General features: G+C 37.9%; 1 protein-coding gene across 1 annotated transcript; it reads right to left on the bottom strand.

The window, feature by feature from the left end:
• On the bottom strand, window positions 1–19,328 carry crispld2 (cysteine-rich secretory protein LCCL domain containing 2). Its single transcript, XM_048186068.1, has 15 exons — window positions 19,181–19,328; window positions 16,407–16,753; window positions 12,537–12,655; window positions 11,835–11,967; window positions 9,494–9,609; window positions 9,024–9,124; window positions 8,107–8,274; window positions 7,850–7,910; window positions 7,693–7,759; window positions 7,471–7,601; window positions 7,303–7,346; window positions 6,483–6,555; window positions 6,300–6,375; window positions 3,089–3,219; window positions 1–1,779 (listed from the first exon to the last, which is right to left on the bottom strand). The coding sequence occupies exons 2-15, from the start codon at window positions 16,659–16,661 to the stop codon at window positions 1,728–1,730; spliced, it is 1,527 nt and encodes a 508-aa protein (XP_048042025.1). The 5' UTR covers window positions 16,662–16,753; window positions 19,181–19,328; the 3' UTR covers window positions 1–1,727.
• Between the last annotated feature and the right edge of the window lie 4,757 nt (window positions 19,329–24,085).

Raw genomic sequence — 24,085 nt, 5'->3', positions numbered from 1 at the left:
TTAGTATCATAGATTTTTATAACCTTATTTTCAATTTGTGCAAAAAACAATTATCTTCTGGCTTTAAAAAGAAACCGAGGACATACACTTTCATCCTTTACAATACTGACTTGAAAACAAAGCACAAATATGAATATTTACACAAACCATTTTTAAAGACTGTACAAACATCATACCCAAATATATTGCTCCACTGAGGTAACCAATTCAAGAAAGTGAAAAAAATAAGAAAATAAAAGTAGATGAAAAGTAAAAAGCAGCAAAACGGAAGCCTTCAAAGGGATTATTGTGCTCCACGGTCCTTATTCCATATAAGATCATCTATATTTAGTCGAAATCCTGAACTCTGAACCCTATCCAACTAAGAAATATGCATTGAGATAAGACGTCTCTTTCCTCTTAGAGGCATGGCTTTACATGCTTTCAGCGTAAGTACCTTTTTATTATGTTGCAGTATAAAAGTGGTTTAAACAAATCAATGTTCAGCCTCCACTGTGCACTTGGGTTCCTTTCCGTACGAAATAAAAAATTAAAAGTTAAACTTCTGATGAAATTGCTTTTGGCAGCGATGTCGGACTCTGGTTTGTATATAGCATTTAACCAAACGGGTTACACATTGACAGACATTTGATTCTCAAGCGAGCACATCATAAATATTTGGTTCTGTTCCACAGAATTTGCAGTTCTGAGCAGGGGTTGAAGGAGGCATAATAATAAAAAACAAAAACGAACGTGCCATAATGAAAGATGAGCCTAAACATGCACTCAGTGACGCTGAATTCTCCTAGGACTGCACATTGTTTCAATGTTTTTGCACCTTTACCATAATGACTGAGTAGTGTTGACTCTGGACGGCTCACACACATTATGAAGGGAAGGTCTCTTTTGCTTGGAGGTCTGCCTCCTTTTCTTTCCCATTTCTCTGCATAGCATCCGTTTGCCCAATCCGGGTCCAACAGATCCCCACTACTCTACTGTACACGCTTAACTACTATTGCTATAGAGCGCAACAGTCGGGTTACGGAAGTAAAGATCCTATTCGTTGTCTTCACAGGGAAATTGATTTTAACAATAAGCCTTTGGGTTAGACGTACCATGATCTTTTATATTTGTAATGTTGTGATTCATCTTGGAAATGGTTGCTTTGGTTTATGACTAAGAATTTTTTCCCCTAAGGATAAATTGAATATGAAAAATAATTCTCGAAGCAAATCCGCAAAAAACGTGGGTGGTGACTGTTGCACTCTATTCCTGCTCTGGCTTCCAAAAAAAAGAAGAAAGATTTGAAATCCAGCAAAAAAAAAAAAAAAAAAATAGAAACAGACAACAAGACTGACAAATCATTAAAAAAAAACTGTACAGATTAAATACAGTGTAATCAATATGAATTTTGTATGGAAATTAGAGATTTTACATGTAATCAAAACTAATAGAATATAATCCAAAAAATAAACAGACTTGTTTGATTAAAAACAACAACGATTAAAACCAGCATCGCTGTTCAAATACCATTTCAACCGCACTGCATTTTGTTATGAGCTGCATGTGTGGTCAAAATATTATTCACAATTGTATATAAAACCTTTGGAAGCCCATCGATTGACCTAGCAGTAAGTTGGAGAAGACTTTGGTCTTCTTTAAATGTCTCTTTCCTCCAAAAGTCAGAAAAAGATGGAAGGGGTTGCAAGAGCAGATTCAGAGACCTTTTGTGTCCCGACAGTGGCGACTCACTCTCTAACAGCGAAGACACGGAATGAACCTCCTTCTGTGTTGGTTTTACTGCAAGACAGAGATTGAAAAAAAAAAAAAATTAACAAACTATTTAAAAAACACACACAATACTTGTCACTTTATGAGCAGGCCCTTGTGAAACATTAAGTGTAAACTGAATGGACACTTACTTTCATGTTAATTGCTATTAAATGAAAAGTGTAGCTTAAGTTTATATTACTGTCAATGCAGTTAGTTGAACTTTAGAGGGCTTTTTTGATCCCTGAATGTAGGACTTAAGTAGATCTTTATATGTAAACCCATAGTTAATTCTATTATCTCGCAATTTAGTCGCAATTTAGTACAATTAAAAATCTTTACTTTAAATGTAATGTCTAATAACACTATACTAAATGTCTAATCAACATTATTAAAACTTAAGTGACCTTTTATATCATTAATATTATTTGCAAGTACAGATTTGAAGTACACTACAAGTGCGCATTCAATGAAATTAAGCACACTTATTTTTCACAAAGGAGGACAGTCGGAAAGGAAATGATAGGGATTCAGCTTTGGGTTGGTTCGGTCTGATTATCTCCTTAACTCTTGTAGCTGTTCAGTTCAAGAGTGTCAATGCCCTCTAATCGACTACAATGCTAGCTCTGGAAACCATGACATTAACACCGGCTCAGTGCTTGTCTCGTGCTGTGCTTCCATTCAGTTTTCTTCCAGAGGCCATTATTGACTACTGTTCTTGGCCTGGCCTTGCCATTTTCATTTATTCATAAATGGATTAGCCTTCAGGTGCTGGTGTATTGGACATGTTGCTTCGTTGGCATCAAATGTGCTGTAATTATCCTTGACCGGGACCACTGAGTCAGACACCAACAACTTTTCCATCCAATGGTAATATGGAGAGCATGTGAATACTTCCCTGTTAATAAAGTTCTCACGACTGGCTGCCCCCCATTTCCCCTAGATTGCATCATATGAATAGCATGCGGTGAGGAGAAAATCTATCCAAGCTGTCAGTGAATGGCTTTACTATGCTCAGTCTATAGGCCGGTCAAGGCCGGCAACAGTTTAAGAGGCGAGGATCGATTCCTTCGATGATGGTGTTTGATTCAGGTGTTAGATTTCATTACACTGGAGCCAATTCTGTCGATTTAAGCACTTTGCGCGCAGCACTGGAGAATAAGCGAAGAGCCCCTGTGTGGTCCATCCTCGATGAGAAACCACACCATTACTCTTCAACCACTAACGTGCCACAGGCAGATTTGGCCCATCTTGGCGTTTTGACCGCTGAATTGAGTTACTGAGAGAAAGCAAAGGGAGAAAACGAGAGCAGAGGTGAAGAAAGATACAGGACGTGTACCTTTCAGACTGGATGCCATTCTTCATGGTCCCGGTGTAACTTTTCCTCTTATCCAGAGCCAGGAGGTCCACGTATCCCCCGTCAGCTTTGATCAGTCCAGCGTGGATAGCTGCTCGGCAGATACTGGAGCCCTGGACATGAAGAAAACAAAAGAGTATTCTTTTAGTCGGCATGCTTTCCAGTGCCATTCTCTCATAGAGAGGCTTCATAAGTAGCTCCGTTGACCTTCATGCTGGAAGGTTGATATCATGCTTCCTCAAAGCATACACTTCACATGTTATATACTGTATAGTACCAGTCAAAGTTTTTTTAATGTTTTTGAAAGACCAACAATACCCTCTTTCACACAGCAATCCAAGTAAATTACCGTAAAATTACCAGAATGACTACACAAATACGCTGTTCACACAAGCAACGGTGTTCTGGCTTTTTACCGTTAACTCTTTCGCCACCACTGATGGAAATTTCCGTCAATTGTGAGAAAACGCTTTCCCACCACTGACGGAAATTTCTGGCTTTCCATGTTTCTACCGTTATACGGTAGGGGGTGCTATTACGCATCTTCTGAAAGAGTACAGAATCTCCGGATCAAAACACAGGCGAAGAAGAAGCAGAAACAAGTGATAGCATACGTGAGCAGACGCATATGTAAAATAACACGATCATCAATATTAAACAGCATATAAATCAAATGTTACTGAATGAAATGTCGACCCAGGATGAACTATAGGACTGTGCGAGCTTTTGGGGTGTTGATGGACTTGAGCTACTCCATCTATGTTTTGATTATCATTCTGAATCCGATCCAGATGTAGTCTTAGCTTTTTGCTCAAAATTGCTTTTTTTATGAAACTTGCCCATATTCATGTGTAAAGGAATGCATGAAACTAGAATAAAAGTGTTTATTTATTTATTTGTTTATTTTATATTTATACAACAAAATATTCTGGAGGCCATGATACTTTTGTGAATATTGTCAAAAATCCTGGCGGTGGCTGGCAACTTTTTTCAGAAACGCTGATGGGGAAAGAGTCTTTAAACGCCGCACCGTTGTCTTCAATTGCCCGCATGAGGAGAAGTGTTTCAATTTAATAAAATTTTTGTGACAGCCATAAGGGGATGATCAAACAGAACGCATTTTTGCTCTTAAAAACACGAGGCATACATAATAGTATCCAACTGCAGAGACGGCACAACGGTCAAAGATGTCCATCTAGCTCATATTATTTACATAGAAAAACTATTAAAAAGCAGCAGAGCTTACTGTTAACAGTAATCATGTCATCTCCACAAGAACTTTATGATAGGCCCAAAGCAGACTTCTTACATCAGCATGTTCTGACTTTGTGCATACTCAAGTAATCTTCATTCTTTGTTCACACACAGTATCATACTGGTAATTTACTGGTAATGTTACAACTTCCCTTACTGGTAAATTGCCAGAACCAATTTATCAGTATTTTTGAGAAGGTCCTGTTCACCAGTGTTGGGGAAAGTTACATTACTTTTGCATTACATTACTTTTGCGTTACTTTTTCTCATCTGGGCTATTTGTTTGTTTTTATAACAATAAAAAAGTTCTCTGCACTTACTCCTGATTTCTCTTAACATGGAGACAGAGCAGGTGTCAGTCAATAAATGGGAAAACAAAGTAACTTGCAAGTAACTCAGATATTTAAAGTAATGTGTTACTTTACTAGTTACTTTAAAAAAGTAATCTGATTACATAACTCACGTTACTTGCAATGCGTTACCCCCAACACTGCTGTTCACACATGATCTCTTACCAGTAATTTGAAGCTAAAATCAGAGTCTGTGCCCATCATACACTACGCAACTTTTGTTAAATCCGTCAACACAAATTGCCAAGATTGCTCTTACTTTCGCTAATAATCTCAATACGTCTGTAAATCAAAGCAAAAAACTGGACCAGAGTTGTAAGTATGAGCAACAGTAATAGTGATACTTGCCATAACACTATGCAACTATGTTTTCCACGGTTAATTCCACAGTCCTTGAGATGTAAACAGTCTAAAAGGAGCCTAGACAAATGACATCACTTCGATGTCTACAGTACGCATAACTGCAAGGCCAGAGCTCAAGAGCTCCAGAAAAGGCAAGTTGGCCAGACGCCTGGCAGCTTCAGTGTGTGCATGAACTCTCTGGAACTTCATGTACCTACAGTTTTTATTCTTTTAACCTGGAAAGGAGGTTCAATTCTGTCTGCTTCTGCTTACCAAACAAATCAGTATGACCCTCACTTGCAGGCCCACACGTCACCCCGGCCTAAATTAATGAATAAGCACAGCTCTGGTTGGTATTATCTTATAATACTCATCCAATTGCTCATGCACTACAAGTGAGTATAAGTGCACTTTAAATCAAAGGCTACCTTTACAAATGACCAAGTCCAAACCACTGTATAATGAAGGTTAATTAGTGCTTGCTGGAGAGCATGCTCTGATCTGAGGCCAGCTCTACAGACACTCAGCTTTTACAGAGGAATGTGGCCGCAACAAGCCAAAAAGGCCAAAAGGCAACAAGTTCATTCGAGTTCACACACCACTGAACAGCCAGGCCATTCCACACTAGGTCTCTTCTCCAGTGAGAAAAAGACACTTGAGAGAAGCTAATTATCCTGATCGCAGAGAATCTTAAGTTTTAGTAATAAATTGTTGATGCCTGACCATTGAATTTTCATTAATATATTATCTGCAAGTACAATTTAAAAAAAAAAAAACTTTGAAGTTTTTTAAGTTTACTACAAGTGCACATTCAAAACAATTAAGCTTTTTCACAGGGGCTATCAAACGAATTTGTGCCATAATGTTGTGCCATAATGAGTTAATAAAGAACCTACAGGATAAACTTACACTGTCTAAGCTGTTCCCTAAACAGTTAAGTGGTCCATAAGGCCAAGACCTGACCTCAGGCATGCATGAGTCAGTGTAAGAGAGCTGCTCTCCAGCTCCACTCACACAGCTGCTGCTCTGTGGTCAGTCTACACTCTGGGAGAGAAATTAGTGGCGACAATGGCCACCTCCACCAACAACTCCCTTAAGACTCACACAGACAATTCCCGTGGTCGACCCTCACCACAAGAGTAGCACGCTCACTTTAGCACTCATAAGTGCTTGACTACGAATGCCTGTTCACCCTCATTTCCCATCTCTCAGCCCTGTAATGCTCGCGGACAGGAGCAGGTACTCACATCAGCGTAGATGTTGCTGCCGACCACTGGAGCCCAATACGAAGGTTCGTTTATGCAGTTAGCTGGGCAGAACACTCTGATGAGATAGAGGTGAAACTGGTAAGGTGCATTAGAAAGTACTTCCAGATGACCTATTATAGAGTGGAATCTATGTGGTGAGTGTTACAATACTTTGAACTGTACCTTGGACAATGAGAGGTGGACGTCTTGAAGGGACAAATCTCTGCCACTGTTGTGTAGCAGTCTATTGTTTGCTCTAAAAAGGGAAAAACAAAACATTATTGGTCATCCAGACCTACTGTCAAAGATAACAAAATGTTATTATTAAAATAATATTAATATATTATTTACAATATATTCGGTATGTTATAAATATAAAAATACATTAATATAATATAGTAATAATACTATTAATATTTAATTAATAAATAGGCTGATTGCACTCTCGAAAAATATGAGATCAATAAGAATATTTGCATTCACATAATAATACACTTTAGCATGCTTTTTTTTTTTTAAAAAAGAATACTTTTAGCAGAAATAAATATAAAACTTAAGTGTGAACTTAATGTAATGTTTACTGACACTTAATGGCATGTTAATTGCAATTAAATGAAAATGTATTATTGTTTAAATTTATATTAAATGCACTTAGTTGAACTTAAAGAGTGTTTTTGACCTTTATATGGAATTTCAGAATTACTTCTATTGTCTTCTATTACTTCTATTAAAGTGTACTGCTGACAAGCATTTACGGTAAACTAAAATATACTTTAATGTCATTTCTATTGAAATTTGTATGTCATGTATTTAAATATATTAGTAATTAATTAGTAAGTAATTTTGTAGTGATGCGCTTTAGTACGTTTAAAATGTAACTTGAAATGCAATATACAGTAACACACAACTTCTGATTGCATGCTGAAACAATTATAAGGCCAATAGATGAGAATATTTGCATTTACATGAGAATTATTAAGATAAAAACAGCAAAAATACTCACCTTCCACTTTTGACACCATAAATGCATTGCCAGGCTTGTATTTACTACAACAATAACACAAAAAAACCAAACACAGAACACAGATTAGATTGAATAACTATCAATGTGGAAAGTTAATTGTGGACAAACTTAATTAAAATGACTATATCATCATAACATTCAGACTACCTGAATGACTCGACACCATTCTTGGTTGCCTTTACAAAGAACGGGAAGCTGTCTTTTCTTGTGATGTCAACAAGGCCTCCATTGTTGTCAATTATTCCATAGTGGATAGCAGCACGGCAAATACTTGATTGCTACAATAACAGGGGAAAAAAATTGAATTAATAAATAAATCTAACATCATCTAATTAAACAGGACTGTGGAAATCTCAAAGAAGCACTTACAACATCATAGTACAGCGTTCCCCACACTTTCCCCTTCTTATTTAGGCAGTTGGCTGGGCAGTTGAACCTATGAAAGAAAAAAAAGATCACCAGTAAATTTTCTGAACTTATCATCTATTAAAATCTTCAAAGCAGCATCTACTTCATTCAGACTGACCTATTGCAGGTTGCTCCTTTACATTTGTCCCTCATTTTTGTCTCACATTTAATATTTTGGGCTGAAAGGCAAAAGAAAAAAACAGTAGAAATTTAAAACATATTTTAACATGAATACTTTAAATAAATGTACATTATTACTGTTATAATATTTTAATAGTTTTAAAATATAAATGCTAAAAATGTATAAATGATTAGCATTAATTATTTAATAATTATTCAGTTGTTGTTGTTTCAAGTAATATTATTCACACTAACCTAGATAGGTTGTGCTTGTAGTCTTGGGCAAGGAAGGTTTGGCATTTGCAGGTTTCTTAGGGGAGTAGGGCTTGGACTGAGGCTTAGTTGGAGTAGTTTGAGGCTGTACAGGCTCCTGAGGCTTCTCCACCTCATTCATATCTGGAGACTCATGACGTTCAGGGTCTCCTAAAAACAAAAAACTCAGAAATTAGATTTCAACTAGAGATGCACCGATATAGACTATACAGGGAACCTTCTCATTTGGTTGAAACACAGATTGGGTGATTACATGAGACATGATACAGATTTCGGCAAGTTGTACTGTATCTTTCAGCATACCTTCAAATGATCACTCATGTTTTTCAAGATACAACTTGTATTAAAGTGGAAGAAGACTTGCGCTCCGCACTGCCACTTGAACTGAGGCGCTGATCTGTCGCGTAACATTTAAGAGCATCAAATTTATTGTTTTAATTTTGTGATGAAATGGACAGAGAAGAGAAACAGAAGAAAGATGAGACTTTGTTTTCTTATCAGATGTAACAAAGCACTAAGCTCTTTGCAATTATTTGAAGACGTGCTACAAATAATGTTTGGTCTATGGAAAAACCTTGAACCTGGCAACCCTGGCTTGAACTACGCGTATTTCATAAGGTCAAATAGAGCCTTCTTTTCGGTAGCTATTTTTAACTGTTAAAGCATTATTGTCGCTTTAACTTGCCCTAAATTTAACACAAGAGATATTTTCCTCACACATAGTACGAGTTGCAGTCTAACACATTTTTCTGCATTCTTTTGACTGGATTGGCAAGTCATATTCATCCCTCATCGGCTGTTTTTAAACACTGGATAGTGAAAATAGCAGCTTTTATCGTCCGATACCGATTATTGGCCGATACAGTGGTGCATCTTCTAATTTCTCTATCAGTCCTCACCTTTGTAACAGAGGTTGTTTCTGCAGCCTCCTCCGTAGCTTGGTGGACACTGGGAGCAGGGGCGGCCATGTTGGTACGGGGCTTCCCCAATCCAGTTTCCCCTAAAAGAGGGCACAGGTTCAGCATGAGTTTGGAAATTACTGCAAAATCTGCACATTTGACTGAGCATTCAAAGCACATTATCACACACTCTCATGGATCTCAGGACTGATTTAGGAAAATAATCCCCAGCTGCCAAATTAAATCATTAGCTTGGAAAAGAATAGCATATTCTGTCAATGTTTTCCTTTCCTAAAATCCTTCATTTACTTTTCCATTTTTCCTAAGGATGAAACTTTGTTTTTAGCCTCTATGTTTTGAAGGATGGAATCTTTGCTTTAAAAAAGTTTTGTTCCATAGGATAATCATCAGGAATAGTAATTAGCCATCTGCTGTTAAGTGAATAAACATAGCACAGTTACTGGTCTTACTTTGGTGAGTAGTTGCAGACGAGATAGACAGCGTTCTCCCAGACCTCTCCCCACACGTTCATACTTGGACACGTGTGTACAGCACAGCCAACACGATTGGTTGTGGCCCAGACCAGCTGCAAACAAAGAAAAATACATTATTTTTAGTGGCGTTTGCTAATGTGTTTGCTCATACTCAGGGTTAGGGGTTTGTTCATAAATATTGAACTTTTACATTTAATTTGATGACCTCAAATCATCACTTATTATGCACTCAGTACTTATCTTTAAAAATACCTGCATGTAATTACATCTGTAATTAATTTTTGTAGTAATTAAAGTAAAAGGGGTAGTTGAGCCTACCCCTGCCCATTAACCCACCCTTAAACCTACCTATACCACCAAACTGGTCCCTAACCTTACCGATATCCCACCTCAATAGCAGCAAATGTGTTTTGCAATACAACAAGAACACAATAAGTACATTGTACCTAACAATTATTATTATTATTGATGTGATTACATAGTAGGTAAAGACATCTAATATAAATGGGGCCAACATTTTTTTTCTTTTAGCATGCACGAAAGATGCAGATCTCTTTGCTGTTGTTGAAAGTATAAAAAAGACATCCATATCAGCTCCCCCCGGAGGAGGAAGTGTTCCCCAGCAGGAAGTGTTCTCCACAACAACAGTAGATTGATGGGGCCATAGGGGCCGTGAATAGAGACTGCCCTCTTTCATTCTGCCCTGAAGCGCGGAAGGAGAGCACCTCAAGTGTGACCGGGCCAGTTTCCTGAAAAACGTGTGTGATCCTTCCCTTCATCCACTCTTATCCACACAAACAAAGTAATGCCTGCGTGCAGCCCATTGAGTTGTGGTCAAGGCCCTCACTGATTCACTTAAACACAATAGGGTTCACCGGGTTCAGCCCTGCAGCACGAGCCAAACCATTTGGCTGTGAAATGAAAGAGAAGTGCTTACTCAGGCCTTTTTTCGTACATACAGTTAAACCATAGTGGGTTTGCATCCAGCCCCATAGAGGGAACACGTCTCAATACTCCCTTGAGGATGCACTTCCTGTGCAGAGGCAAAAAAAGAGGCCACAGGCAGTGTCGGCCATGGGATAATGATACAGCAAACTAATCAGTCTCAAAAAACACAAACTCAGGTTTATCCCTGATGGATTGTTTGGCACAGAGAAGATTGTGGGGCCCTCGCACAGCATGTGAGAGAGGAGCAGAAAACAAGGAGAATTGCTGCATGGATTTGGCGTGGTTCCCTTACGACTTTGCATCTTCAAAAGTATTCGGGTCAAAGAGGAAAATGATTCAGGAGTAAAGCAACTCTTTCCAGATGCTTGTGACCTGCTTTTAGAGGGCCAGCGAGCTGCGAGAATGTGGGACAAACTCATCCCAGTGATAAAGTAAAGTCTGAGACATGATGCCATTTCCCAACCCTTCTCTCTTTCTTGTTTTTTTTTTTTTTTTTTTTTCTTCTTCTTTTTTTCTGTTTGTCTCACTCAGACTTTGGTTTGTCTTGCTTTTCTACTTTTCTTTCTTTGTGCATTGCATCTGGCATGTTCAATATGTTTCGACAGTATCAACACTTTTTCAAATACTACCAATTTTAAAAATTGAGAAAAGGAGCTGTTAGTTTAGAATGAAACAGAATGAGTGCTGCAGCAAACCACTAGTTACTTATAAATACCTACAGAGAATGTAAATATTATTTGGACACTAAAAGGGGTAATTCATCAAAAAAAGTACAATACTTTAAAAAGTACAATAAGAAATCGTAAAAGTATTCAATATAAATTAAGCGGTTTAATCTAAGTCATCTGAAGAGATGCAATCACTTCATATGATGAACAGATTTAATTCACATGTAAGCAATGGTCAACGTACATAGAGCATCAGAATCTCATACAAAGCATGAGAACAAATCTCAATGGACTGTCAATAGATGGACACATTTTAATGAAAGGTATTGTAGCACAAAAAAACGAATTACCAATTGGTTTGATATTTTGTGATGCAAAGACATTCACATATTTTTAGGACTAGCTTAGGTGTCCAAAAACATTTTGGGGCCATTATATATTACATGTGTGTTGCATGTTCTGTGGGAGGTTATTGAACACCAGTGGTCAAGGCTGCACTCCATATGTTGCCTTTAAAGGCACTTCTATTTTAATGCAGGTCACACATGCTACTTATTAAACACCGCCGGTGAGGAGAAAATCCAGGCTGGCATGTGCACACCTTCGCACGCAAGTTTTAAAATTATAAACAAGGTCATGTTGTTTAGTCTCACTGGGATAATTGTTTGCAAACTGTTAGTAAACTGATCTTTCTCACTCACTTGTGTGTAGTGGGTGCACATGGGTCCAGAGCAGCGCTCAGGGCACCACGGGTTACACTCATGCTGGTAAGGGTAGGTGTAATCCTTCACCTCATCGTACCAGGCCTGCACATGGTAGGCAGGAGAACGGTACCTATCAGGAAAGAGACACAATTATTTAATATGATTATGAGTTTCTTTGTATAACTCTTTACACAAAGCAACTTACTGTAAAGCACATTCACAGTAAATGTTTTGCAGCATGAGTCAAATCCATGACATTTACATTCAGATTTCCTACATCAATGCATTTCCATGACTTTCTCAAGTTCATTATTAATAGATAAGGATTAAAAAATAATACAAAATTCATAGAGATCACTCAGGAGGATTTAAATTTCTATGTTAGACCATGGATGTAATAAGGAAAGTGAAAGTCTTAAGGCGCTTTGGATAAATACATAAAAGTACATGTTAAATAAGACAAAAATCAAACAAAAGTCAAAAATACAACAAAAAATGTCCCCAGATTTGAATGAACAACTTTGCTTGCCTTCAGTTAAAAAAAAAAATATCTAGAGATTTTTTCAGGCCTGAAATCACAGCCTGAAATCACAGTTTTAAAACTGTAATATTCTAATATATCCATGATTTCTGTGACTGTGGACATTGTTGTACAGGAACAGACTAATATGGTCTTTGTAAATATGTGTGTACTCATACCTTCCCCAGTGCACTGCAAGGTTCTGCCCAATGGACATCAGTAGGTCTTGAGGCCCATGTTCCCACTGGCATTGTTCCGCCCAATGGGTTGCTGACTTCTCCAGTTCATCGTCCCAAACCTGGTCATACACACACAAGCTAAATCAAACTCCTAGCAGAACACACCAGATTTATAATTCTCATTTATTTACACTGAGACTTTATCAAAATGAGTTTTATTCCCAGATAATTCCCTTTGCCTTTCTCTCACTCTTCATCTTCACTATAGGACTGGGAATCAGGCCCAATACAACTAAAATATTGGCTACATGCACGCACATCAGAGCTTGGCTCACATCCATTGTAAATCCCCAGCAATCATGGTTAAATGAGACAAATTTCCCTAGCTTATTTCTCCACCTGTAGGGAGAGAGGACTCACTTCACTCCAAAGAACAGGGTTCTTCACCTCTGAGGAACTCTCAGTAAATTTCCAACTGCATGATGGGTACAAACAGTCACACATTCTGTAACCTCAGTTCTGAAGGTGCTGTTTGGGACTAAGCCACATTTCTGAAACCCTTACTTGTTCGCTGAGGCCTGGCAGCGGTTCTGAAACCCCTGCTTGTGGTAGACTCCTGTCTTTCTCAAAGGCATCAACCCAACTACATTAACCATAAGGCTTTGCTCTTTGTATCTTTCCCTCAAAAAACTCACTACATCAACATTACATTTACTTTCAATGTACCATACGCAAAGGTACACAGGGAACAGAAATAAAGCAAGGCTGTGCTCTCAGTAGGTCCCCAGTGCACCTAGAATTAAAGTCTTTCCTACAAAAAAGTTTTTAAAACTCAATTTCCCACAATGCCTTGCAATGGCCTACAATTTTATGCTGCCTTCATGTGCTATTGGAATTATCGTAAATACGAGTTTCCTAGTTAAAAATTGGGCATGAACGGCCTCTCAAGTCGTATTTACCACTGGGAAGCTCAGGGATAATTTTGATTCCCAAGTTTCTGATTTGGACGGGCCATAACCTTGGTGAACGATTGCTGTTTTGACTGTTATTCTTTATTCGTTTTTCCCACAACAGCTACATCGCCTTGTCTTGTCGTTAAAGTAGCACATATTTAATATATGAATAATCATTTGAAGTACATTGTATGTTTTATACACAGCAAAAATAGCATGTATTTGACCGAAATTCCAGAATCGTCTGCAAGTTCGCTATTAAAATAGAGTGGTGAATCTTTATATGGTTGTCAATGAATGGGACGCTAAATATCATTTTGGCTTTAATAAGATTTTCCAAATAAATGAGCAAGAATAAACCTGGTGTCTTCCACGATTCTTGTTCTTTCTGACAACAAAGCACTTGAATGCGACAAGCTAGTAATCACAACTTTAGAACCGGGAAGTAGGAAATTTCCGATAGTATGTGAAGACAGAGTAAGGCCTTCAAACTGAGTCAGTAATTGTCAGTATACAGCTAATGTAAAGATAATGACTCACCTTTGCAATTTGCAATCTTTTGGGTGAACTATAACTTCTGAAAAAGAAGTGCACTTAAATGTATTGAATGTGCACTTGTAACCTACTTAATATCTTAAAAGTGTATTTAAAAAACTATATACTTGTAGATAATTTAATATTAAATTAAAGGTTGCTTAAGTGTACTTATAGTATATTTTCTTGACTATGCTTAACACACTTAAATACATTAAACATGACTTAAATACATACAAGAAGAGCACTTTGTAATAATGTCAAATTAATACATTCAAGTAAATGACATTCAAATATATTTTAGTTTACCATAAATTCCTGTCAGTACATTTAGAAGTACACTTTAACCATATTTCAAAGACAATATAAGTAATTATGAAATTGCATTTAATGCTGTACTTAAGTGGGTCAAAAAACACTCTTAAGTTCAACTAACTGCATTTAATATAAATTAAAAATATAATACATTTTCAAAACATGACAATGTCCAAAACATTACATTCAGTTCGCTAGTAAGTATATTATTTCCGCAATATGTACTCTTTTTAACTTCTTTTTTGCAAGAGAATCCCTTTAACACATGCAATTCGAAGGCAGCAAACAGTACCTGTCATTTCTGTCACATGACTGAAGCCTCATATCTGGTCCAGTAATGTCACTAATCTTTGGCATTGTTTCTACCTGTGTCATGACTCCTGTGTCAGCAGGCAGCTAAGCTGCAGCACAATTGTCTCCACAGTAAAAAGGCACCTCACCACGCTGGCTGCTCTGCCTCCCAGTGAGTTCATGTTTTCCAAACAAGATTACACTTGTAAAATCAATGTCTCTTCCCATGAAGCCTGTATTTGGCACCTACACAAACCTAAAAATATTTACTGCACCAGAAAAAAAAAAAAAGATGAAAAGATGACTGATGCTAACACAATATGCAATTAGTATAAATCTGGGTCATTAATGCAGAACCGAGTGTTGGTTTTGTACAGCTCTCAACATGTGTGGTCGACATAAAAAATGCCTTTGCTGCAGACTAAACTCATAGCATCTCCATTCTAAAACCAAGTGAACCACGTCTTGCTGTCTACATTAACAGTTACATTCTAAAGCAGCATACTAACTGAAATAGAACCTCATAAGTGACTCATTTGATACACCCTTCACAGGCATAGACAGCAAACTAGACAAACTAATAGGATCTAATGTTAGCATGTTGCTAAGCTAACCCTACTGAAAAATCCAGCATTGCTGGTCACCAGCATAAAGTGTGTTTTGCATGCTGAAACCAGCATGAGATGCCGGTTACTGGTTTGCTGGTCACCAGCATGGGAAGCAGCTACACCAGCTCAATTTTGCTTGAGAATAGCATGAACCATAAACCAGCCTGGACCAACATGGAATTCATGCTGGTTTATGCTGGATTTTTCAGCAGGGAACAGAGTATTAAAAGTGCGCTTAATTGTGCTTTTAAAAAGCGTGCTAAAGTGTACTTCATTTTCACAAGTTAATACATAGCACACAAATAAATGTTGGGTAAAGTAACACATTTTTAAATAGACTGAACTATTTTTATCATTCCTTTTTATTAATGAAAGAATATCACGTAATCATCTGCCATCATGGGTAAAAATGTTCACCTTGTCACAATCTGAGTTTGTATTCCCAGTGTCTCTTTAGCCAAAATAAGGTACTTAGATGTCAGCATAATGTTATTGCCTACCTTTTGAAACAATCTTACACACTTATGATGGCTTAAAGGGATAATTCACCCAAAAATGATAATTCAGTCATTTTCAGAAATTTTAAATTTCTCGCTCTCATGTCATTCCAAACCCGTAAGACTTTTGTTTATCCTTGGAACACAAATGAAGATCTTTTTAATTAAATCTGGGAGCTTTCTGTCCCTCCATTGACAGCCTACGAAAATACCACTTTCAAGCCCCAGAAAGGTCGTAATGACATCATTAAAGTAATCCATGTGATTCCAATGGTTTAACCTCAATTTTACGAAGCAATGCGGATGCTTTGTTTGCACCAAAACAAACAACATACAAAAAATCATCTCCCGTGTGTGTTAGTTGCATAGGTTGTCAATGAAGGGACAGAAAGCTCTCAGATTTCATCAAAAATATCTTAATTTGTGTTCCGAAGATGAACAAAAGTCTTACCAGTTTGGAAAGACATGAGGGTGAATAATAAATGACAAGAATTTTCATTTTTGGGTGAACTAACCCTTTAAAATGCTTTCTAGATAAGCAACTCCCAAGGTTTTGGAAGAGAACCTTCTGAGTTTTCAGATTATTTTAGTGTCTCTGTACAGACCCTGGATATTACATTAAATAAAGTTGGATGTGAGTGTAAAATGACTTGAACTATGTTCCTTTCTCACCATGTACTCCATGTTGGAGGCAGTTGGGTACACCTCTCCTCTCAGCTTGTTGTGGAGTTGCAGGATCTCCTCCCTGTCCGTCCACCTGATGGCTCTGCGAGTGCGTAAAGGCGCATCAGCTTTTGTGCTGTTGAGCTCCAGCTCATCCTGGTAGCGTTGCATTAACTGCCTCAGCTCCAGGGAGTCGGGAAGGAAGAGGGAAGCAGACAAACTGGCTCCCAGGAATAGCAGGGCAATGGAAACAAGCCTGTTCATGGCAGCGACGAGAGCAGCGTTGATGCTTTCAGAGTCGGACTACAGTAGGCTGCCTTGTGTGAGCGTGTCTTCAGTGCTCTGTTCTGAAAAATCTGGAAGGAAATATGGTTTCCATGAGGATAAGTGTTGGGAAAGTTGTTGGAGAAAACGATGGATAGTAAACACATGTCCATGTGTTTACTAAAAAGAGGAATAAGTGCTTCAAAGAGGAATTTGCAAAACTGGTTTCATTAGTCACTCTTATTGCATCCTGACTAAACATACACCACAAACAGATGAATCCAATAACAACAACAATTATAGTGAAAAATCTGAGAGTTGCTATTCTGGAACTGCATAAGATTTATGCATCCATGTTGTACAGTAACTGCTCCTTTGTTTAAACTCTGCTTGTCTATTAGTTAAACAAAAACATGTACAGGTTACATTTCACCCCAGAATCAGTAAATAAGTAATTTTGCATAAAGCAAGCACAATTTTAAGACAAATAAGATTCACTGTGATATTACTTTTATGACAGCTGAACACATTCACCCCAAATTCGTATTACCATAATGTATTCATTTTTCTCGGTGGTGAATTTCTTTACTGTCAGCCCAATAATGTTAACTATATCACTATTAAAATTAAAAAAAATATTGACATTTTTATTTTAATCAGCATAAATTGAACTGGTGATTATTATCTTTACTGTAATATCTAAAAAATAAAAATGTCATGAGGTTACGGTAAAAATATTGAAATATTTTATTTATTTAAATCAGCATGAATTAAATTGGTGATCATCTTTACTGTAATACCTAAAAATGTATCTGTATCACTATATTACAGTAAAAATGTTGAAATGCAATGTTTTAAAAGTGTGATTCTCTTTACTCTAATTCCAAATAATGTTTAAAAAAAATATAAAAAATTAAAATAAAAAAGGTAAAAAATATTAAAAATTACTGAAATAATGTTTTTATCTTCATAAAATCTTCATACAAGTACAACAAATACTATGACTATAATGTATAAATACTTAATTTAGATATTAATAATAAATAATATAAATAATATTAATTATAAAATAAAAATACATAATATTAATTAATAGTATTAATATTTTTGTAATTAAAGTAATATGAATTGTGCTTGTTTGTCATAAAAATTCAAATAATGTAAAAATGAAAAACATCTCAATGGTCTTAAAAGAGGCAATTCCTTGTTTGTTTCATGGGTATTTATTATGAAATTTGCCATCTATCCTCACTAGAGCAGATGAAATGGCCCACACTGATCCACATCAAATGAATAGTTTGTGCTCCAATTAGAAGAATGTATATTGTTTGTCATAGTAAGTTCGCCTCAGCTTGGACAAGCCAAAGCCCTCATCATTACAGTGAAATCTATCAAAGCCCCTCATAACAAAAACCCATTGTACTCTTCCATACTACTCAAAAGATCAAACTACTAAGCCTGATCTCCTTCGATTAGATTTGTTAGTTTGATGGACCAGCAGGTCTGTTTGATCTCTGCATGTTCAGAATCCATCCATATGCTGAATTTTGTTTGTCAAACTCATTAATATCCTGAGGTGACAGTGGGACAAAGGATAATTCATTAGCAATAAGGAGAGAGCGGAATAAATCCACAATCAGCAGCTGTTTCATTCACACATTTATCAAAGCAGACTCTTTTCTGTCCTAGACTGACTTTCTCTGGGAATGGAATTGTCCAGGATTAGACAGCGACTGGAGGAGGTGAGAGAATGAGAGTGAAGAGCAAGTGAATTTGGGATATTTAGTGGGGGAAGGAGATGGAAGAGAAAAGTGGCCACCTCCAGACACATCTAAATGCAGATGAGCCAAACACGTGAAACGTCAAGCCCCAGAATTGTCATGCTTATCAGGATCTATAGAACAATCCAAATCCCTCTCATGGCTCCCTAATTTACTTCTCACACTCTCTCTCTCTCTGCAGAGCCTTGACATCCAACGCCAAGTCTGAGTAAACACAGGCACTGCTTCAGTTCCAGCTGCCCCTCTCTTTCTTTCTTTAGTTCACATTCAGTGCCGTCTCATCCCTCTCCTGAATTTTATACTACCATGACAGACAGAGCAGCCAGGAAAATTCCAACCGCTCACCTGGTCCACGTAAGCATGAGCCAAAACATTGGCAGGTGGTCCATCTGCACTTTAAGGCAAAATGCTTTTTGGTTTGTGCACATTGTGCTTTGCACAAACAGTAAAGTTTAAAATGACAAGAGATAGTTATGACAGTCGAACTACATGTACATTTTCCAGTTTGACAATGAGCATGGTCAAGTTCATCACCTGAGCTCTCAAATCTACATGCTGATATTAAACACTGACTATCAATGATTCATTGCCAAAAAAGGAGAGAAAGCTCCTCTCTTGATACTGAACTTTAATGGACTAAATGCATCAAAATGCAATGAATCAAGAATGTCTATGTGAAAAACCTAACTTTCTTGGTAAACTATCTTCTATACAAAAAAAGCCAGAAACACAGTTTACCTAGTCTGAATCTTCTCCACGAGCAATTCCAGAGGTTGCTGTAGCTCAGTGTCTTGCGGCTGGAGTATTTTCCTTGAAAGTCAAACAAGTGTGAGTAGTTGAGGCCGTTTGGCAGCTGTGGACTGGGACTGACTCTGTGGAAGCAGCTCAGAGCCTTTTATAGAGAAGGAGAGGCGCGTGAAGTAGAGGAGGGGGAGGCTGAAGAAGGCTGTGTTCTTGGCTAAACTCCGGTGCTCTGACGAACGATGTCAAGATGAAAGACGCAAAGAACGTAAATCATCTTAAACCACCTCCAGAGGCGCATCCAGAGGATTACTCAACAGCACACGACAGCAGGATGTTTGTCGATGAGTTATTTTGTAAGATGTCATTAGGTCTGTCAATACATTAAGGGTTATAAGACACTTCTTGTATAATAATATATATGGAGAGCGGGGCTAGTTATAACACATTTTGCTTCAGCTTTTAAATTATACATAAAAAAATGATGTATGATAATCTGCGGTTATTTTAAATCCCCGGAGAAGGACAAGGAGATGGTGAAGGGATGGTGATAGGAGGACGAAAACCTGGCGGCGATGATGGTATATGACCGCTGACGAAGACCCAGCGCATGGCAGTGACGACAGCTCACCGTGGAGTCAATGAAGTTTCAGCAATGACCAGAACTAGAGTCCCAGAGGACTGAGGTGGAGCCAGAGGCAAGGAGGAACCTGCTTTTAGCCTTAGGGGTGGAGCGACTGAGCACAGCGGAAGGCTCGTGAGTCCGTGCGAAAGTAGAGTGACGACTGACCGAGGTGGAGCCACTAGGACGAGGGAACCCGGTGGAGAGGAAAGGTCAAGGGTCTCTGGTGTAGACGAGGGTGGGAGGAGCCAAGGCGGAGCCAACAGGTAGAGTGAAGGGATCAGAGGCTGGGAGCGGAGCCATATGATCCTCTCGCTTGGGCAAGGCTGGTGATTGCTGAAGCCTCAAGCCTGAGGCTTCACGTTGCTGCAAGGCGTTCCCAGAGAAAGCGAAGGGCTGCAGGCATCCAGCTGAGGTTAAGCTTGATGGGATCAATGACAGTAATTCAAAGTAGTTCAAACAGGTCAACACAACAAACAGATAGTTCAGGGTGGGATAGGGCGAGAGGCAGTACCTCTGTTTCCAAATCCATTAGCCAGTCAATAGTGTCCAATTCCACCAGTATTCTCTCTGCCACTGATGTCGCTGGCTCACACCCCTGGTCAGACTCACTCTGGGGCTTCAGGGCTCCGGTCGGCACTGTCCCTTCCTCTTCAGACTCTGGCTCACTCGGTGGGCAGTCGCTCTCCATCAGCGGGGGGTTCTAGCGAAGTCTCCGCGGTCGAGGTTGGTAGTGGGCTGGCTGTGTCCTGGATTGGGGACAGACGCTCTCCAGAAACCTCATGATGGCCTCCCTCCAGTCAAGTCCTGAGGTGTCTGGGAGGTCTACAGGGTGGTAGTTGGCCCTGATCCAGAGCAGCGATTTGAAGGTCTCGTTGTTGTAGAGGCAGGTGACGGTAAGACAACAGAATTGTTCTGTGAAGTTTAAAAGGTTGTGGCTACTCTGGGCCAGTGCTTAAAAAACTTTTTTTTTTTTTTTTCTTTTTAAAGTGCCAACTCCAATAGTGTATATAATATACATTTTGGTAAAACCTGAGTTCCTCTTTTGAGGAAAAGGAATACAATTGTGGACAGAAATATGTACTAAAGATGTTTTACCAATTTGTAGAAGTAAAACAACCAAACAGTTTGTTTAAAGGTGACATTTCCAAATTTTTATAATATCAGGGGTTATATAAAGAGCCCCACACATGACATGCGTGAAAAAAAAAAATCATATGCACGATTTACTAAATCTAAATGGTTCAGGCTGATAGGTCCTTAAAGGGATAGTTCACCCAAAAATTAAAATTCTGTCATCGTTTACTCGCCCTCAAGTAGTTCCAAAAATGTATGAATTTCTTTGTTCTGCTGAACATAAAGGAAGATATTTAGAAGAATGTCAGTAAACAGATCTCAAATTCATACAGGTTTGGAACTACTTGAGAGTGAGTAAATGATGACAATTTACATTTTTGGGTGAACTATCCCTTTAACTAAATCTGCTTGCAATCACATCATTCTCTATAGGGCCAGCTGATTGGTTCGTGTTGTATCAGTAGCCAATGAGCTCACTGCTCAACCTTCAAATACTGTCATCATTTGCTGTAGCAGTTGCAGCATGCTTTCAAAAAGCCTCCACCTTTCCCAGTTCCACCTGTATAGATCTGCGACAGATAATTTATGTGTGCCAACTTACACAGCAGCAGCATGTCTTACTTGCTTACAGCAGCATGTCCATATTTGCTCTGCAGCAACAGCAGCAATAACCAACAGCAGCAGCAGATCTATTCTCCCAAGACCAAACATATCAAAATTGTCATATCCATTACCATGCCAAACACTGCGAGAGTTGTCAGAACTTTACTAATTCCTTCTGGACAAATAATTGAGCCATTGAATGCATGAACCATTACTGACTAATAAATTACAGTGTGGCTAATGATGAAAACAAACCTGTGCCGTTGCTCTTATTGGGTCTTTAGAAATTGTGCATAAGGGAAAAAAACAGAGTATGTGATTTCACATGATCAGACAATAGCGTTTCATATTTTATATGTTATATAACTTAAGAGATAGTGGGGCAACAGATCACAATGTTTCATTCTGCTATTACATGTTACAGATCTGTCATTATATTTGCAACTCATTCTGCAACAATCCCCTAAAGCAACAATTGTGCATTAAAGACTGTTCACTGGCTCTTCAACATCTATATTCTTGACTTTACTTGTAAAAACTTGCTCTAGTTTGACATAAACATGTCAATAAAGGATATGATTGTGAAATGATAGTACTCTGAAATGCTTTTGTAACAGAAGTCGACTACAAAATAGATGTGGCTATAAGCAAAGAAACAGGGTGTGTTTGAAAAAGCTGAGTCAGATGGATTTGCTTGATGTGTTCCCACCACCAAATATTTCACATCCTCGAATCAGGCGATATAGGGTTTAGATATTTGGCACAAGGGTGTGCAACTTTGGATCATATAAACCAGAATAGGATTAGTAACTGGCTGACAGCTTCTAAATCCAAAGCATCATGTTGTTTGAAGAAATTTTAACCCTACTGTATCATATTTGATGCATAACTTTTTAAGGCCTCCAAACTATCAGCATGATCAAAACTTTTCTGAAAAAACCTGTTGTACACAATCTACCTTCTATCATCAGATTGATAGTTTATACTTTTTAGCAAGGAAAAAAGGCCTTTTAGTATCATTCTAAAACTGTCCACCTTCAAGTTGTAGTTCAGGTGTCTTTTAGATGTGAAATCTTTACTGGTTTTTATAAAGTAAACATAAAAATAACTTTTTATTGTTAGTAATATTTCAAGAGGAACACTTATGAACTTAGGTTTAATTGATTATCCACACTTTTTTTTTTTTTTTTTTTTTAAGAAAAAAAAAAAAGCCTGATGTAACAAATGATACATCAGGCTTTTGAGGAATGTTTATTTGTTCGTCTCTCATTATATTACACTGCATTAAATGTTTTCAAACTACAGAACTTTTAAATATCATCTTACTAAGACATATTATTGGGAAATATCGAGTGACAATCGATATTTATATGCATTTTAGCAAGTAATCAGATATATTGTTATAAAGATTGATTTACATTACAAGCTATCAGAACTTCATCTTAATTTTTGGACATAAAATATCAGTAACTGCACCAAATTGCATATTTTTGTTCAGTTTTTCCCCCCCTCCATATTCTCACTATATCATACTTAAAGAGCCACCATACCCTAATGTATCAAATATGATATTATTATGATATTCACATTTCCCTTTTTTGTCTAAATGTTCAATTAAAAATGTGTCAGACTTTACAGGGTTAAGATGTTCTTTTCATGTAGTTGCCATAATAAAAATATAATATACAAGAAGTGTTGATGAATTGGTATAATAAAATGGAAAGCATTTTACTGACATTGACATACTTGCATAGCGAAAGAACCTCATATCAGTACAGCAGAGTCAATAACTGCATTTGGTCCATCAATGTCTTGTTAATATGAAACGTTAGGTCTGGCTCTAAGCACCAGTGATTGGTATAGTAATGCTGACCTAGCAGCCGCATACTACCTTTTTCCAAACCAGACTCATTCTCTACTTTGTGTATCCAAATTACTTTTTCTTTTATGAGAAAACTGAGCTGTGACACTCTGAAGTCCAAGCACAACAGTCTCGGAGCACAGTGGTGAGAGAGGAAGCCATAATCTCAGGTTTATATAGCAGAGTTTGAGGCTGAGCCATTGACCTATTAAAGATGATGTTTTTAATGAGGGGGGAAATACGGGGACCAGCGCATCCCTATTTGCGTCACCAGAGAAACCTTCAGTAAAAGTCGACCGTTCAAACACATTGACTGTTATTTTTTGGCACTCAAATGGCAAAGGCTGTCCTTGGTGGTTCCTTTTCATTGTGTTTGTACTGGCTCCTTTGGATCAAGCTGTGATTCATGGACAGCCACACATGGCAGCATCACAATTGTGCATATAAAGATGTTTTATTGGCTTTCAGGAGCATAAAAACAATAACTGCGTATGATTGGTTTCAATTACATCGACGTTTATTCAGCAGTTTATATATTCAGGCAGGATTTCAACGGCTCTCCTTGTGAACGTGGTTGAGAATTAGGGTACATGTACACAACAACGATGTACTAAAAACCTTTCCTTCGCATTTTTCGTAAACACAACAATGTCAAAACGATCCCCGTTCACACGGATCAGCAAAAATAATTAAAAATGCTGTATCATGCTGCCAGGCCAGTAGATGGCGATGGCGATGT

This window comes from Megalobrama amblycephala, linkage group LG3, assembly GCF_018812025.1.
Source record: "Megalobrama amblycephala isolate DHTTF-2021 linkage group LG3, ASM1881202v1, whole genome shotgun sequence".
Lineage (NCBI taxonomy): Eukaryota > Metazoa > Chordata > Actinopteri > Cypriniformes > Xenocyprididae > Megalobrama > Megalobrama amblycephala.
The sequence above is the reverse complement of the archived record's forward strand: the minus strand, read 5'-3'. Positions and strand labels throughout refer to the sequence as shown.

Bases quoted from the DNA above. Each gene is read 5' to 3' on its own strand.
- crispld2 (XM_048186068.1), bottom strand. From the start codon at position 16,661: ATGAACAGGCTTGTTTCCATTGCCCTGCTATTCCTGGGAGCCAGTTTG. The intron at 7,760-7,849 runs GTCAGTCTGAAT...TTTCTTTCATAG, and splicing joins AAAGGAGCAACCTGCAATAG to GTTCAACTGCCCAGCCAACT. The intron at 6,376-6,482 runs GTACAGTTCAAA...CTATCTCATCAG, and splicing joins TCCACCTCTCATTGTCCAAG to AGTGTTCTGCCCAGCTAACT.